This window comes from Drosophila mojavensis, unplaced genomic scaffold, assembly GCF_018153725.1.
Source record: "Drosophila mojavensis isolate 15081-1352.22 unplaced genomic scaffold, ASM1815372v1 contig_136, whole genome shotgun sequence".
In the NCBI taxonomy this organism is placed as follows: Eukaryota; Metazoa; Arthropoda; class Insecta; order Diptera; family Drosophilidae; genus Drosophila; species Drosophila mojavensis.
Genome location: NW_025318667.1, coordinates 31,732,016 through 31,750,711, shown reverse-complemented (window position 1 = coordinate 31,750,711; position 18,696 = coordinate 31,732,016). Strand labels below are relative to the sequence as shown.

The 18,696-nt window shown below is 39.5% G+C and overlaps 1 protein-coding gene across 4 annotated transcripts in view; it reads right to left on the bottom strand.

Moving 5' to 3' along the window:
• Positions 1-18,696, bottom strand: part of LOC6586330 (inositol hexakisphosphate and diphosphoinositol-pentakisphosphate kinase) — an 85,096-nt gene that overhangs the window by 38,393 nt on the left and 28,007 nt on the right. For 3 of the 4 annotated variants that reach the window (XM_044009794.1, XM_044009796.1, XM_044009800.1), the window contains exons 8-9: positions 10,006-11,026; positions 9,600-9,933 (exon numbers count right to left, since the gene is read on the bottom strand). In XM_044009794.1, coding sequence (XP_043865729.1) covers positions 9,600-9,933; positions 10,006-11,026 — 1,355 coding nt within the window. The remainder of the gene's footprint in view (positions 1-9,599; positions 9,934-10,005; positions 11,027-18,696) is intronic. The other variant, XM_044009797.1, reaches the window with a different exon arrangement.

Here is an 18,696-nt window from a genome sequence, read left to right as displayed (position 1 = left end):
TGAGTATAAAAATGCTCATTTAGCATGGTTAAAATTTCAATTTCGATGTATTTAAAAATATAAATGAAATACAAAACTCATTTAATAAAATATAAAAATATTTTGAAACAATTAAAAAAACTAACATCAGTTGCACCGCTCGGGATTTAAACCCGCGACTTCTCGATCGAGCGTCACGCCCCTACTCACTACGCCACCTCACTTTTGGAAGCTGCGCTGGCAAAACTCAAATAGATTCACTGCTGCAGCGCCAACTAGCAGAACTAAACCAAACTAATAGCTGATGTGAATGTTCTAGAAGAAGTTTGAATGTATGTATGTGTGTACACGTATACGATACTGTTGTAGCTACTGCACGTGCGTTTGTTAATTGGCCAAATATTTAATTATTTTTTATTAAATTTGGACCTAATGAAATTTAATGAAACTTTCAGCATATGATCTACATATTATATTAAATATTTGACTAATTTAAAAAATGAAAAACCATTCACCATTAGCTATTGTGGCATCTGACTTGAACTTGAATGTTTTTATTCGATAAAAAACATAACGGGATGATTTATCGAATTTTAAAAGCAAACTCGATATCCGCGCTGTATATACGGTCATTTAATTCAAGTCTCTAGCTCTTATATCTTTTGAAATCGGCGCGTTCAAACATACGGACAGACGGACAGACAGACTGACGGACAGGGCCAAATCGACTCAGCTCGTCGCCCTGATCAAGAATATATATACTTTGTGGGGTCTGCCACGCCTCCTTCTGCCTGTTACATACATTTCAACAAAACCATTATACCCTGATTTCCCATTGAAAATGGGTTCAGGATATAAAAATGTAATAAGGCGAAAATGAATTATTCGAACATTAACAAGTAAGAAAGCTCTAGTCGAGACTGCTCGATTATGAGATCCCTTTAACCCTTCGAGCAATAGCTATTTGAATCATTTTCAGAGGCCACTCAGTCTCTGTGCACAATTGGTAATGCTGAGGCCAGAGCATGCCAAATGGCAGCCCAAATTAAGAGTGCCTACAATAGGAGCATGTTACGTCCCAAGCAATTCACGCGACAACAAGAGCATACGTATTGGTGGAATGCACAAATAGGTGACATTCGACGCAAATGCATCCAGGCGAGGAAAAGCTATCAACGGGCTCGCGGTAGGTCTACGTTTTTTGAGAAACAATTAGCTTACCAGGCAGCTAGATGACAGTTGAAGAAGGCCATTCGGGCAAGCAAAAATGAATGTTTGTTAGAGTTGTGCGACTCAGCCGAATATGGGGCAGAGCATACAAGGTAGTAGTTAAGAAACTATACGCAGGTAAACAGGTGCAGCCTACGGACCGCTTGGAGCTTAAATCGATTGTGGAAACGCTCTTCCCAGAAAGACTAAGCTCCACTCATGCCCCTGAGTCCGAGTCTGCTGCACTCAAATTGTTCTACTTACAGACGAAGAAATCTTAGTAGCTCTCAGAGGTCTTAGATCTAACACAGCTCCAGGACCGGACGGGATCCCGAATCGTGCGCTAAAGCTAGCCCTCGCCTTGCACCCTAGTACATTTGCCGAATTATACAACGAATGTTTAATTCAGGAGACGTTCTCTGCAGCCTGGAAAACCCAGAGCTTGGTATTGCTACCCAAGGCTGGCACACCACCATCTGGAGCCATCTTCGTATAGACCAATCTGTCTCTTAGACACCATGGGAAAGGTGTTTGAGAAACTGTTTGGCTGTAGACTGGAGGCTTCTATTGCTAGCGCCGAAGGCCTGTCACCTAACCAATTTAGTTTCCAGAAGGCTCGGTCAACAAGAGATGCGCTAGAAAAAGTTTCTGGCCTGGCGACCCTGGATGTAAAGAATGCTTTTAACATAGCTAGTTGGGATGTGATACTGGATGCGCTATCACAATATAATATCCCTAAATATCTAAAAGAGATAATAAAGAGCTACTTCAGAGGAAGAACACTGGTATACAACACGAGTGAGGGTCCCCAAAGTCATACAGTGTCAACTGGTGTACCCCAAGGCTCAGTGCTGGGGCCTCTTCTATGGAATATTATGTACGACGGCGTATTGCGCTTGGAACTTCCAGCAGGTGCGCACACCAAAAGCTTTGCTGATGATGTAGCTGTCGTCGCCATAGGCAAAGAGCTTAAAGATACAAAGGATATGCGCAGCGATTGTATCAATCGCATACGAAACTGGTTGACAGGAGCTGGGCTCGAGCTAGCAGCACACAAAACCGAAGTCGTCTTAGTAAGCAATCGCAAAAGAGTGGAAACTGCCAATATAAAGATCGGCAGCGTCACCATTGCGTCAAAGAGGGCAATAAAGTATCTTAGCGTCATGATAGACACAAGATTAACTTTCCACGAGCACCTAGAATATGTGCATAAAAAGGCAGCTGATTCTTGTAGAGCTCTCTCAAGAATTATGCTTAACACGCGGGGACCAAAACGGCAACGACGTCTCCTTCTAATGAGCGTCATTAGGTCCGTCATTACGTGCGTATGCTGCGCCAATATGGGTAAGAGCGATGGCAACGCCGAGCTACAGCCGGGGCATTTGCGCCACCTACAGACTGTGCGCAATCAGAGTATGCTGCGCGTTCAGAACAGTCTCTGACGACGCGGCGCTCGTCATAGCCAGTATGGTGCCTTTGGAGGACTTAGTCGCCGAAGCCGTGGAACGGAATGCACACGAGCCTCTACGACGCAACGATATCAGAGCGAACAGCATTGCACGATGGCAAAGAAGGTGGAGCAGCTCAACTAAAGGGCGGTGGACACATACTCTCATCCCGGAGCTTGAGCCATGGGTAAACCGCTAACACGGCGAGGTTAATTTCTCTTTCACAGATTCTTTCGGGACATGGGTGCTTTCCGAGCTACTTAAAGCGCTTTGGCCACGAAGAAACTGACGAATGCTCTTGGTGCAGACGAGGTCTAGTGGAGGACGCCAACCACGTCTTATTCGAATGTGGACGCTTCCTAGAGGAGAGGTGTTGTTTGGAAGAAGCAGTTGGCCGCTCCCTTAGAGCGGACAACATGGTCAACGTTATGCTGGAATCGGAGACAGCTGGGAAACTTATAAGCACCTTCGCGGCCACAATTATGATGGAGCTTCGCAGAATCGAGCGAAAACGAGCTGTCCCAGGCTAAGGTAGCGCATAGTGCTTGCGAAGCAATGCTTTACGGCCGCCCCACAAGCATCGTGCACTATCCTTAGCCACCTAAACACATAATGTATTAAAGTTGCAAACAAACGAATATAAAAGAAAACAAGTAAGAAAGCTCTAGTCGAGACTGCTCGACTACGAGATCCCCTGAACCCTTCGAGCAATAGCCATTACAATAATTTTTTGAGTATTTCTGCTTGCACAAGTAAGACGCACACACACAAACACATACACATACAAGCACCCACGCATAAACACGCATGGGCTGCAGTGTGCGCTTACTATGAGAACTTAATTGTTTAATAACTTTTTTGTGGACATACGATCTTCATGAAACTTTTAGATCGTAATTATAACAATAATATGCGTGCACTTGCACCTTGCACTTGCACAAGTCTCTAGTATTTGAAATACGCCTTTACAAAGGTTAGGGTGAGGGGGTTGATTTAGGGGTGGAGGGTAGATTTCAACAAAAACCGAAATTGTACAAAATGCATATAAGTAACATTCAAAATTTTGAGACTGTAGCTCCAAAGATGTAGGCTGCTGCTATTGCTACCTAGAGACCTACACGTGCGCCCTGAGTCGGCACATGAGTGAGTGTGCGTGTATGAGTGTGCGAACTGAAGAAGAACCACCACCAAATGGCAGGCAGCAACAGCAGCAGCAGCAGATAAGCCCCGAGCATATAAAAGAGCTCGCTCGGCCCTCGACCTGTCACAGCAACCTCATCGTTCGTTGAGTAAACAACTCGCTCGATCTCGCATCAATCTCTCTCTCTAGTGCTACGAAAAAGATCATATCCACAACTCAAACATTAACTTTACACAAAACCACTCACACAATCGACGACAGGGCCGCCAACTACAAGAGCTGCCCGCTGAAGAAGCCATCGTCTTTGTGGAGGAGCTGCCACAAATGGAGGCCTTGGCATTGACCAAGACCTCACAGTTCGCCCCGGTGCAGCAGCCACAATACCAGGAGGAGCAGCCACAGGATCTGTCGCTCAAGCGCAAGGCCTGTGACATTGAATTCGAGGATTTTGAGCTGCCGGCGAAGCGTGAATATGTGCTCAATCTATTAAAGACGCCAGTGATACCACGCCGCGCCAGCTCTCCGCTCAGCTCTGCGCTGCTCCCGCCGCCCACCGAGCCCAGCAGCCAGGATTACCAGCCCATTGATATACACATGCTCGGACTGACAGCCGCCACCGCCGGTTACACAACGAATCCGTATCAATCGGCCTTTGTGCTGGCCGGCGGCTGCAATCCGATCTCAGCGCTGTGGAATAGCTATCAGCCGCATCTGAATTATAACTGATTTTCGATAAGGTTTTTTATCGATAAAAAAATATCGGGATGATTTATAGAATTTTAGTGATAAACTCGATATCCGCGCTGTAATTACGGACATTTAAAAAATTTGAAGTCTCTAGCTCTTATATCTTCTGAAATCGACGCGTTCATACATACGGACAGACGGATGGACAGACAGACGGACAGGGCCAAATCAACTCAGCTCGTCGCCCTGATCAAGAATATATAATCTGCCACGCCTCCTTCTGCCTGTTACATACTTTTAACAAAACCATTATACCCTGATTTCCCATTTTCAATACGCGAGTAGGTGTGTGTGTATGTGTGTGTGTGTGTATGTATGTGTGTGTATATGTGTTTTTTATACCCTGAACCCATTTTCAATGGGAAATCAGGGTATAATGGTTTTGTTGAAATGTATGTAACAGGCAGAAGGAGGCGTGGCAGACCCCACAAAGTATATATATTCTTGATCAGGGCGACGAGCTGAGTTGATTTGGCCCTGTCCGTCTGTCTGTCCGTCTGTCCGTATGTATAAACGCGTCGATTTCAGAAGATATAAGAGCTAGAGAGTTTATCATTAAAAATCAAACCTTATCGAAAACCAGTTATAAAATTATATCTTCTACACCTTTATTGCTAGAGTCTCCAAATTTTTAATGTATGCTTATATGCAATTTATACAATTTGGGTTTTTGTTAAAATTTACACCCCACCCTTAAATTCACCCCCTCACCCACATATTTGTAAAAGGCGTATTTCAAATACTAGAGACTTGTGCTTTGGCAATTACATGCATATCCATGTTATAATCATAATCTGAAAGTTTCATGAAGATCGTATGTCCACAAAAAAGTTATTAAGCAATTAAGTTTTCATAGTAAGCGCTCACTGCCGCCCATGCGTGTTTATGGGTGAGTGCTTGTGTGTGTATATGTATGTAATTGTTTGTGTATGTGGGTGTGTATGTATGCCTGTGTGTGCGTGCGTGCGTGTGTGTGTGTGTGTGTGTTTCTTGTGTAAGCTGAAAGACGCGAAAAATTATTGAAATAGCTATTACTCCAAGGGTTCAGGGAATCTCGTAGTCGAGTAGTCTCGACTAGAGCTTTCTTACTTGTTTCTTTACTGATCAATTTATCATAATTTGTAGCGATGTCATTGCAGTTCAATTAAAACAAAATAGTTCATTAGGTCAATTTTATATGAATGATCCAATCAATAATAGAGTGGAACTAACTAAATTAAAATATGATTTATATTGTATTCTATACAACTTATTGTGAGCAATCGAACTTCTTGATTCTATGTATGTAAATAAGTAAGAAGACTAGTCGAGACTGCTCGACTAGGAGATACCCTGAACCCTCTAATTTCGACACACATACATACACACGCACGTATTAGAACGCGCTCTGCTAACTGCGCAGTAAGCAGCGACTGCGCTTGTGCTGCGCTGCAGTGTGGGCAACATTATAAGAATTTATTTGTTGAATAATTTAATTTCTAGACGTACAATCTTAATAAAGAGAGCATAATCATATGGTGAAAATGTATGTACATTCCAAAGCACACGTCTCTAGTACTTGAAATACGGCTTTTACGAAGGTGAGGTTGAGGGGGTGGATATAGGGGTGGGGGGTAAATTTTGATAAAAACCGAAATTACATAAAAGACATATAAGTCTACATTTAAAATTTGGAAGCTCTAGCTCTAAAGGTGTAGGAGATATAATTAAATAACTAGCTTTCGATAAGGTTTGTGATCGATAATAAAATATCGGGAGTAGTTATCGATATATAAAGAAAAACTTGATATGCGCGTGATATACACGGACCTAGGGAAAAAATTTCAAGTCTCTAGCTCTTATATCTTCTGAGATCGACGCGTTCATACATACGGACGGACGGACGGACAGACAGACGGACAGAGCCAAATCAACTCAGCTCGTCGCCCTGATCAAGAATATATAATCTGCCACGCCTCCTTCTGCCTGTTACATACTTTTAACAAAACCATTATACCCTGATTTCCCATTGAAAATGGGTTCAGGGTATAATAAAAAGTAAAAATTCTCTAACGGAGCTTATAAAGCAATTAAAAAGTATGTATGCAACTCATTTGATAACATGTAGTACAAAAATGTATGTGTTCACTAAATATGTTTTAATTAATAGGTTTCCGGCAAATTTTCAAATAATGAAGAATGTTGATTTGTTTTAAGGCATATGTATATATATTGCGAGTAAACAAAAATAGTATCGTTCCAATACTAGAGTTATTCTATTCAAAGAACATTGAAAGTATTGAACATCAATATAAGAATATTCACCCAATTCAGTGGGGAAATTCTTAAGACTCTACATAGTTTAGGGTGGGAGGTGTGCTGATAAGTATTCGGGAGGAAATAAAAAATGTAGGGACTTGGCCACTTTTGCAATGGCATTACTTTCCTTGCCATGGTCGAACACGCACGTGGTAAGAAGTCTTAGTCAGGTCAATGCTGTAAAAACATAACTACGCAATAAAATGAATATTGATATGCTTACTCAATTTTAAGCGTCAGGTAAAACCTATATAGTGTAAAACTTTACAGATACGGCTTGCCACGCTTTAAGAAATGCTGCCATGACTTCTAGTTACTAAAAATATAAGTAAATATCAATCAAAGTAAAGCAAAAACCATCAGCTTTTTTGTCCGACTTTTTTCACAAAATTTCAGTTTTTTTTTTTTAAGTATCTTCCCACTAAAACAGCTTTTTTGCTCAACAAAAGTTGGCAACACTGACCCACACATAAACACGCATAGGCTGCAGTGTGTGCTTACTATGAGAACTTCATTGTTTAATACCTTTTCTTGTGAATCTACTTTTCTCATGAGATTTTCGGATTATGATTATAACATAGATATGCATGCATTTAAATTTTAACATAGCCCGAAATTGTATAAACTGCATATAAGTATATATTGAAAATTAGGAGACTCTAGCTTTAAATATGTAGGATATAATTTTAAAACTGATTTTCAATGGGAAATCAGGGTATAATGGTTTTGTTGAAATGTATGTAACAGGCAGAAGGAGGCGTGGCAGACCCCACAAAATACATATATTCTTGATCAGGGCGACGAGCTGAGTTGATTTGGCCCTGTCCGTCTGTCCGTATGTATGAACGCGTCGATTTCAGAAAATATAAGAGCTAGAGACTTCAATTTTTTTTTTAAATGTCCGTAATTACAGCGCGCATATCAAGTTTATCATTAAAAATCGGTAACTCATCCCGATCTCTTTTTTTTTTTGGTAAAAAACCTTATCGAAAACCAGTTATAAAATTATATCTTCTACACCTTTATTGCTAGAGTCTCCAAATTTTTAATGTATGCTTATATGCAATTTATACAATTTGGGTTTTTGTTAAAATTTACCCCCCACCCCTATATCCACCCCCTCACCCACATATTTGTAAAAGGCGTATTTCGAATACTAGAGACTTGTGCTTTGCTTTGGCAATTACATGCATATACATATTATAATCATAATCTAAAAGTTTCATGAAGATCGTACGTCCACAAAAAAAGTTATTAAGCAATTAAGTTCTCATAGTAAGCGCTCACTGCCGCCCATGCGTGTTTATGCTTGTGTGTGTATATGTATGTAAATGTTTGTGTATGTGTGTGTGTGTATGTGTGTGTGTGTGTATGTGTGTGTATGTATGTGTGTGTATGTATGACTGTGTGTGCGTGCGTGCGTGCGTGTGTGTGTGTGTGTGTGTGTGTGTGTTTCTTGTGTAAGCTGAAAGACGCGAAAAATTATTGATATAGCTATTACTCCAAGGGTGCAGGGGATCTCGTAGTCGAGTAGTCTCGACTAGAGCTTTCTTACTTGTTATTATTGTAAGGCACAAATTACATTTAGCTGTTTCATTTTATACCCTGAACCCATTGAAAATGGGAAATCAGGGTATAATGGTTTTGTGAATAGTATGTAACAGGCAGAAGGAGTCATCGCAGACCCCATTAAGTATATATATTCTTGATCAGGGCGATGAGCTTCGTCGATGTAGCCCTGTCTGTCTGTCCCTCCGACGTCTGAACGTCTAGATCTCAGAAGTTACACGAACTAGAGAGCTGAAATTTTGCATGTAGACTCGTGTATACCATACGCAGCACAAAATTTTCATATTTTTCAATAACTCGTCCGATAACGTTTTTATGGAGAAAAATCGAGAATTGATTTTGTTTTTTCAGCCTAATTTGAAAACTTTTAGACCTGGGGACTTCAGATCTACTGTGTATATACAGTTAATTATATATATAATAAGATTTTGTAATTTACAGATTTTTGAAACCACGCCCCATTCGCCCCCAATTTGTGAAAACCGTATTTCAAGTAATAGAGACATATGCTTTGGAATGTACACACATTCTAACCATATAATTTCGCTCTTAAAGTTTCATAATCTATCTATCTACAAAAGAAATTATTCAACAAATAAATTCTCAAAATATTGTCCATACCGCAGTGCAGCCCAAGCGCTGTCCTGCTTACTGCGCAGTTAGCAGAGCGCAGGCTTATGCGTGCGTGTCGATGCATGTGTATGTATGTGTGCATAAAAGAAGTGCAGAATGTTTAGAATATCAGCTTAGAGGGTTCAGGGTATCTCCTAGTCGAGCAGTCTCGACTAGAACCTTCATACTTGTTTTATTTATTTTTTTTACGGGAGATTGCGAAAGTTAGAAAACTGAGTTTTTTAAAATACGCACACAACTGGCATGCAAAGGAGAGCAACAAATTAAAAATATAGTCAACATATTAATTGAAAGTTTGATCAACCACCTGAGAGGACGAATAACGTGGACATATTAGTTGATACCCAATTGATTTAGTCAGTATGTTAACAGAACCAATAGAAAATGAATTTAAACTAAATTTAGAAAATTAAATTTACAAAAATTAATTTTAAAAATAAAATCAATAATAAAAAGAACTACAAAAGCAGTAACGAATATTGAAATTAAATTAAGTTTCAAATCGAAATGGAAAATATAGCCGGGCAATTTGGCAGTGGCGAACACATTTTGATATTATATTGCAACGCACGTACCGCCCACATACATACCCGCCTCCTTGTCACGATTAGCCGACGGCGATCCACGCTGATCAAAGCTGCGTGACCGCGGCTCACAGTCTGGACTCACAGCTCGTATATCGGGACTAATAGGTCGCAATTGCTGCTGATGATGGTGTTGATGTTGGATCTGCAGCTGCTGTTGATGCTGCGAAGCAAGCTCCTCATTTAGTCGCTTGGCCAGATCCATTGCCTCATGACCGCTTACTGTATGATGGGCGCCAATCGGAATGGGCTTAGACTTGCCCTGTTTGGAACGCAATTCCAGTCGATTAAAGCCAAAGGAATTTGTAGAGCTGCGTAGCGGACACTGAAATTGTTTTGAAAGAGTTTAGCTATGAGAATCAACTGTTTTGCTTGTAATATTTATGGAGTTTCATACGGTGCGCTTCTTGCCGTGTTGTTCATCTCCAGAAACTGAATCGTTTTCTTCCTCGATGCGTGAAGGATTCGAGTCCTCGTTAGACTGCACGCTCACGCTGCAGGAGTTGTCACCATGCGAATGTGGACGAAAACCAGGACCCGGCGGCAAATTCTTTTGCACACAGCAATTGACGCCCGGACTAAAGTGAAGCTCAACATGAAAGCGCTCCTCAGATGTGGGATCTTTGGTCGGATCCTCATACAGCATTATAACTATTTGTGACATATAATTGAGCTCCGATACCATCGATATATAATCCATAGCACGTCGCCATTGCTCGTCCGTAACAACGTTTAACAATCCGCCGTAACGCAATACCGTTAGCAGGGAATGGACATGCGATTCACTTGTGAAATAGAGGCGGGTACGCACATGACGCTGAGGGCTGGCGACACCGTGACTATAATGGGGATTCAAACGATTCATGAACTCATCCTCGATCTCGTCAATATTGCGCTGCAGGTCGCCTTTGATCTTGCGCAGCAACGGCGAGCAAATGCCCTGGCCAATAGCCAATTTCTCTTGGGGAGTCAATCCGTATTCCTGCGGTATGACAATGTCCGCCAGATTCTTAGCATAGATATATAGCTCCTCGGCCTGATCGTATTGCAGTGTATGTTGATTATGCTGCAAATCATATTTGATGCAATCGTAAATATCTGGAATTTTTGAAATATCAAATAGTTTTGATTTGGTACTAAAGTCCTTCTCTATCTTCTCCCAGCGACAGCGCATTAAGTCCCAAGTTTCACCATGATAGAGAATGGCATCCTTTGTCTTCGGATCATCCTTCTTGATGCTGATTATGTGCAGCAATTCTCTTATCAGCAAATGCACATGGTGACAGCAGTCCACAGGGTTCTTAACAAAGTCCATAGCCTGTGTTATGGATTTGCTATTGCATGGATTAATCAGCTCACGATCCTCTTGTGTAAACTCCCGATCGTTTTGCATAAGCTCGTGCAGTCGACCCTTGGCACTACGTTAAACATAAAATTAAGAGCTTGCTTTTAGTAATTAAAGGTGCTGATGCCTATATACATATACATATATAGATATAGATATTTAACGTTTATGTTTATATAGATACCCCGAGCCCTTCAAGCTGATATTCTAATCATTCTGCACTACTTTTTTGCACACATGCATACACACGCATCCACACGCACGTACACTGCGCGTGATCAGGTTAACGCCCCCTTTACACTCAACTTCAATGCTAAAAAAAAAAATCTAAACCATCAGAGTTCCATCTTTAATTTAATCAGCGCCCCCTGCGATAAATTCAATTTATTTAAGTTGATGACCAAAAATAACACCTGTGTATTCAGCTATTCTTATTTTGAAGTAATATTAGTAGTGCGTAGTGCCGCCTTAGGAGGGATATGGTTGACCAAGCGTGTTTAATACCTTCGATTAACTCTGTCTCTGTACTATACTGCTTTCTGGACTCATATACTTTCCTGACCAACCATCCCCAGACGTTTTCAATTATAGTAAGGTCGGGTGACTATGGTGGCCACTCCATGAAATCAACTTTTTGGCCCTGAATTCAGGACTTCACGGATCGGTCGGTCTGAATTTGAGCATTATCATGCTGGAAAATCTAATGCCGGTTTTCAGACAGGTTTTAGAAATGCGGAACAGCAGTTTTAAACAAGGTGTTATAATCCTATGCGTTCATGCGCGATGTCAAATATGGAAGCTTGCAAATGCCGTAGTAAGATATTGCTACCTACACCCATGCCGCATCCAATGGGAAACCGCAAAATGGGAAATCAGGGTATAATGGTTTTGTTGAAATGTATGTAACAGACAGAAGGAGGCGTGGTAGACCGCACAAAGTATATATATTCTTGATCAGGGTGACGAGCTGAGTCGATTTGGCCTGTCCGTCTGTCAGTCCAGCTGCGCTTGGGCTGCGCTGCAATGTGGGCAATATTATGAGAATTTATTTGTTGAATAATTTCTTTTCTAGACATACAATCTTTCAGAGCGTAATCATATGGTTAAAATGTGTGTACATTCCAAAGCACAAGTCTCTAGTATTTGAAATGCGTTTTTTACAAATTGGGGGCGAAGGGAGCGTGGTATCCAAAATCTGTAAATTACAAAATCTTTGTGTCCATTAACTCTATATACAACGCAAATTTGAAATCTCCAGGTTTAAAAGTGTTCAAACTAGGCTGAAAAAACCAAGTCGATTTTTCGATTATTCTCGATAAAAAAGTTATCGGATGAGTTATCGAAAAAATAAAGCAAACTCGTACTGCCTATGGTATACACGAGTATGCATGCCAAATATCAGCTCTCTAGCTCTTATATCTTCTGACATCCTTTTGCTCATACGGACGGACGGACGGACGGACGGACAGGGCTATATCGACTCAGCTCGTCGTCCTGATCAAGAATATATATACTTTATGGGATCTGCGATGATTCCTTCTGCCTGTTACATACTTTTCACAAAACCATTATACCCTGATTTCCCATTTTCAATGGGTTCGGGGTATAAACAAAAAATTTACCAAAAACCCAAAGTTTTCGCTTTGCAAGCAGCTACAGACAAATGTGACCTTTTTTAGTACATTTTGTGCGTTTTAATGGCGATTTGGGGTTAGTTTTTTGCTATAGAAACCCACAGGGAAATCTAGGGGAAGCAAAATTTTTTTTAATATCAAAGAGGACATCTTCCTTAACATGTGTATATAAGCCGATGCTCGGAACTCGGCCTAACTAAAAAAATATAGAAAACTTTAGGTAAAAACAAGTAAGAAAGCTATAGTCGAGACTGCATACATGCACACACAGGCATACATACACACACACATACACACTCATACCCACACACACACGCATACATAAATAAACGCATACACACATAAACGCATACACACACACACATACACACACAAGCACCCACGCATAAACACGCATGGGCTGCAGTGTGAGCTTACTATGAGAACTTAATTGTTTAATAACTTTTTTTGTGGACGTACGATCTTCATGAAACTTTTAGATTATGATTATAACATGGATATGCATGTAATTGCCAAAGCACAAGTCTTTAGTATTTTAAATACGCTTTTTAAAAAAGTGAGGGAGAGGGGGTGAATTTAAGGGTGGGGGGTAAATTTTAACAAAAACCCAAATTGTATAAATTGCATATAAGCATACATTAAAAATTTGGAGACTCTAGCAATAAAGGTGTAGAAGATATAATTTTATAACTGGTTTTCGATAAGGTTTTTTACCAAAAAAAAAAGAGATCGGGATGAGTTATCGATTTTTAATGATAAACTTGATATGCGCGCTGTAATTACGGACATTTTGAAAAAAAATTTGAAGTCTCCAGCTCTTATATCTTCTGAAATCGACGCGTTCATACACACGGACAGACGGACAGACAGACGGACAGGGCCAAATCAACTCAGCTCGTCGCCCTGATCAAGAATATATATACTTGATGTGGTCTGCCACGCCTCATTCTGCCTGTTACATACATTTAACAAAGCCCATACGTGCGTACGTATGTCTGTGTATGTGCATATGCGAATAATTATTGAAATATTAGTTGCTCGAAGGGTTCAGGGGATCTCGTAGTCGAGCAGTCTCGACTAGATCTTTCCTACTTGTTTTTTTTTTAACACCCCCGGACCCATTGAAAATGGGAAATCAGAGTATAATGGTTTTGTAAAAATTATGTAACGGGCAGAAGGAATCACTTATAACTGTTATATCTATATGTATATATCAAACAAAGACGGGTTTGTTCAAATACTTATAACTCGAGATCTGCTGGACCAATTTTCATGATTTTTGATTTGTTGGATTTGTCTCTGCCCCGAATAGCAGAATATATCTTAAAATACTGAAAAATTGACGAATACTTGAAAAATGCGTTGTTTTCCCTATTGCTTTTGAGGATCTTTGCATTGTCATTGAGAATTTACTTAGTAGGCTTGATAACAGTGACAGTTTTCGGTCATGCTCTCATGTAAAACAATTATTGATGCACATTTTATTAATACCTGAACGTGATTAATAAAATACATACGTGTTTTATTAGTATGAAAGGTAAGCCAAATAATAGGCAATCGAATACAATATTACGTTACTGTTTATCACCAAACAGTTTTCAACTTGATTTATTTATGTTTGGAAAACTTAATTATTTCTTTTTTTTCAAATTTTTATTCTCATTTTGTATGTTTTCATCATCATTCGTCATAATAAAATACTTTTATATTTATATCTATATTAATATTCTTTTGAACTGTTGTATTACGTTCATCAAAGCCAAAATTACTTCAGCTTCAAGGTAACACGACATTACTTATTGGACAGCTCCGAAATTAAAGAACTTTTAGGGAAAATAACGCATTTTTCAAGTAATCGTCAATTTTTCAGTATTTTAAGATATATTCTGCTATTCGGGGCGGACTCATATCCAACAAATCAAAAAAAAAAAAACATGAAAATGGGTCCAGCAGGTCTCGAGTTATAAGTGTTGTAACAAACCCGACTTTGTTTTATACATATATATAGCGACTGTTAGGCGGTACGAAGCTCGCCGGGTCAACTAGTATTTATATAAAGCGAAAAAACAACAAAGCAACTTCAAAATAGATTCATTCATAATTTTCACAGTAGTAATAGGAATGTAATGTAAGTTAAAAAAAAAGAAATAAAGATAGTAAAGAAATAAAATAAATAAAGTTAACGTTCGCTTTTTATACCCTGAGCCTATTTTTAATGGGAAATCAGGGTATAATGGTTTTGTCGAAATGTATGTAACAGGCAGAAGGAGGCAAGGCAGACCCCACAAAGTATATATACTCTTGATCAGGGTGACGAGCTGAGTCGATTTGGCCCTGTCCGTCTGTCTGTCCGTCCGTTCGTACGTATGAACGCGTCGATCTCAGAAGATATAGGAGCTAGAGACTTGACCTTGTTCCTTGGTCCGTGTATATCACGCGCATATCGCATATGCAGACACGACTCCCTCTGAGCGTCACTCTTTGTTTTCTTTAGAATCAGTTTCGCTCAGACGCAATGCAATAACTCATTCATGTGACGCTCTCACATGAGTGTCGCGTAAAGATTAACACGATCTTCCCTCACACAAAGACTCTCAGCAAAAAACAGTTTGACTAACAAACTCAGCAGAAAATGTTTTTGCCTTCGTGTGCATGTAAATACACGCATACATACATACAAAAAGAACGCTGCAATCGCGCGTGATTACCCATACAAACGCAACTGACAGTTTGCTTCATTTAACTCAAGCAAACGATCAGTGTCTGACTTGAGGAAACGAAAACAGAAATAACTGTCTCCCTAAGAGTGCGAGCGAGCTAAGCCAGACGCGACAAAAACAGTTTCTGTCTGAGTTTTTTTGACTGCGTCAGTGAAAGACACTTATTTGAGGACAACGAAAAAGTGTTAACAGTTATTTGCGAGCTATGATTAAAAGCCTTATCGAAAGCTAGTTTTTTAATTATATCTATATAGAGCTTTCAAGTTTTAAATGTAGACTTATGTGTATTTTACACAATTTCAGTTTTGTTAAAAATTTACATTTTTAAAAGGCGTATTTCAAGTACTAGAGACTTTGCTTTGCATATTGGGCCAGCGAGCCGATTTTTCGACGAAAATTCAAATTTTTTATGGAAAGTAAAACTATTTTAATTAAAAAACTTGAATAGTATATACTTTGACTGAGATGAATCAAAAGATTTTAATTGTTTTGATGCATCCGTGAAATTTTGGCAGCCCTATTTTATTTTAGCTATTTTCACTAAAATTATGGAAAAGAAAGTCCAGGGTATGTAGAAAATTGTTTTTTTTTTTTTTTTAAGATTTTGTTCAAGTTTGTTGATGTGTTTTTTGTGAGCGTTTATTTGAGCTGTCCAAAAGTAGAAAAAAGCGAACCTGCCATCTCGTCTGTTTTGGATTATAACTAATTTTGTGCCAAGTTGTGCCAAAAAGGAATTATGTGTCCTTATAGTTCCAAGTGTATATAAACTAATGTAAAAACAAGTAAAAAACCTCTAGTCGAGACTGCCCGACTACGAGATCCCCTGAACCCTTCGAGCAATAGCTGTTTCAATCATTTTTCGCGTCTTTCTGCTTACACAAGACACACACACACACACACACACACACACACACACACACACACACACACACACACACACACACACAAGCATACACACACACATCATACAGGCACACACACACACACACACATACATACAAAATTTGAAGACTCTAGCTTTAAAGATGTAGGAGATATAAATTTATTACTGGTTTTCGATAATGTTCGGTAATGTTCCCATTTTCAATGGGAAATCAGGGTATAATAGTTTTGTTGAAATGTATGTAACACGCAGAAGGAGGCGTGGAAGACCCCACAAAGTATATATATTCCTGACCAGGGCGACGAGCTGAGTTGATTTGGCCCTGTCCGTCTGCCCGTCTGTCCGTCCGTCCGTCTGTCCGTATGTTTGAACGCGTCGATTTCCGAAGATATAAGAGCTAGAGACCGTATATACAGCGCGGATGTCGAGTTTGCTTTTAAAATTCGATAAATCATCCCGTTATGTTTTTATAGATTAAAAATATTCAAGCTCAAGTCAGAAGCCACTATAGCTAATTGTGAATGATTTTTAATTTTTTTAAATTTCTCAAATATTTGGCCAATTAACTAACGGACGTGTAGCAGCTACAACAGTATCGTACATTCAAACTTCTTCTATAACATTCACATCAGCTGTTAGTTTGGTTTAGTTTTGGTAGATGACGCTGCAGCAGTGAACCTATTTGAGTTTTGCCAGCGTAGCTTCCAAAAGTGAGGTGGCGTAGGGAGTAGCTGCGTGACGCTCGGTCGAGAAGTCGCGGTTCGAATCCCGATCGGTACAACTGATATTAATTTTTTTAATTGTTTCAAAATATTTTTATATTTCATTAAATGAGTTTTGTATTTCTTTTATATTTTAAAATACATCGAAATTAAAATTTTAGCCATACTAAATGGGCATTTTAATTAGTTGGGTTCAGGGTAGTATCTAGTCGAGCACTCTCGACTAGAGTTTTCTTACTTGTTTTATTATAACTTATTAATATTAAGGATAAGGGTTAAGAAAATGAATTAAAAACATTTCTTGAATTTAATGAGTGGTAGCAATATTAATTACCGTAAAGTATCAATTAGAGGAAACTAATATCGTAAGAGCGGCTGGAGAAGGCATGGTCAGATCGGTCTGAAACTTAGATAAATTTGTATGTGCATCGACACTATCATATGTACCTAATTTCAAGAACCTAGCTTTAAAACTTTAATTTTCGTCGAAAAATCGGCTCGCTGGCCCAATGTGCTTTGGCAAAAACATGCATATCTATGTTATATTCATAATCTGAAACTTTCATGAAGATAGTCCATCCACAAGATAAGTTATTAAACAATTAAGTTCCCATAGTAAGCCAACACTGCAGCCAATGCGTGTTTATGCGTGCGTACGTATGTCTGTCTGTGTACGTGTATGTGTGCATATGCGAATAATTACTGAAATTTCAGTTGCTCGAAGGGTTCAGGGGATCTCGTAGTCGGGCGGTCTCGACGCAGTTAGCAGAGCGTGTTCTAATACGTGCGTATGTATGTATGTATGCCGAAAAGAAGTGCAGAGTGATTAGAATATCAGATTAGAGGGTTCAGGGTATCTCCAAGTCGAGCAATCTCGACTAGAGTCTTCTAACTTGTTTTTTTTTCCACTTCACGCAGATGTATATGTACATAGTTACGTATATTTATATGCTATTATATCTAATCATGTTTATAAATGCGTGTACTGATAAAAACTTTTATTATATAATTATAATTACACTAATAAGTTTATTAAATGCTATGCAATATATTGGCTAGTGGACTATAAAAACTTCAAGTGAAAATGAAATACACATGTCGAAATGATATTTATTGCCAAGATTACTGATTAAGTCATGAAGGCTCATTTGACAGTCGCTCTACAATTCAAACCGTACAAACTTGACAAACTACTGAATCGCCAGACAAATATCATCCCACCTCATGCATACATACTCATATGCAAATGTATGTGCTCACTTCACGAGACCGACTAACGGTCGCTGCTGCTATTTGAGAGACTATAGAGAGAGAGAGAGAGAGCATAAAGAGAGGGAGAGAGTGAGTAAGGGAAAAAGAGTGCATTTCGTGGCAGCGGTCGCAGCGCACTGATTTTGTCGTGCCTTATTTTCACTGCTTGAGCCTCAAAAGACCGAGCCGAGGTTGTCTGGTCTCTTCAGCGCATTTTTTCGTCGTTGAAAAAATTTGTTCTAGATGTCTCGTCTATGTGTCTATGGGTCACTAGCTCGTTTTCGCTCACTAGCTCGTTTTGGTTCACCCGCTCATTTTGGCCACTAACCATAGAACACATAGATCGGACAAGTAGTATTAAGCGTTTTACACACTTTTTTTGGGGCGTTATCTCCTAGACCACTTCGTATTTCCTCGGCTTCACCTTTAGTTTCGGGCTACGAAAATATACGAAAGCACAAACATTTCGAAATAGTCTGGGAAATAACTCCCGAAATAAAGTGTGCAAAACGCTTTACACTATGTCTATGTGT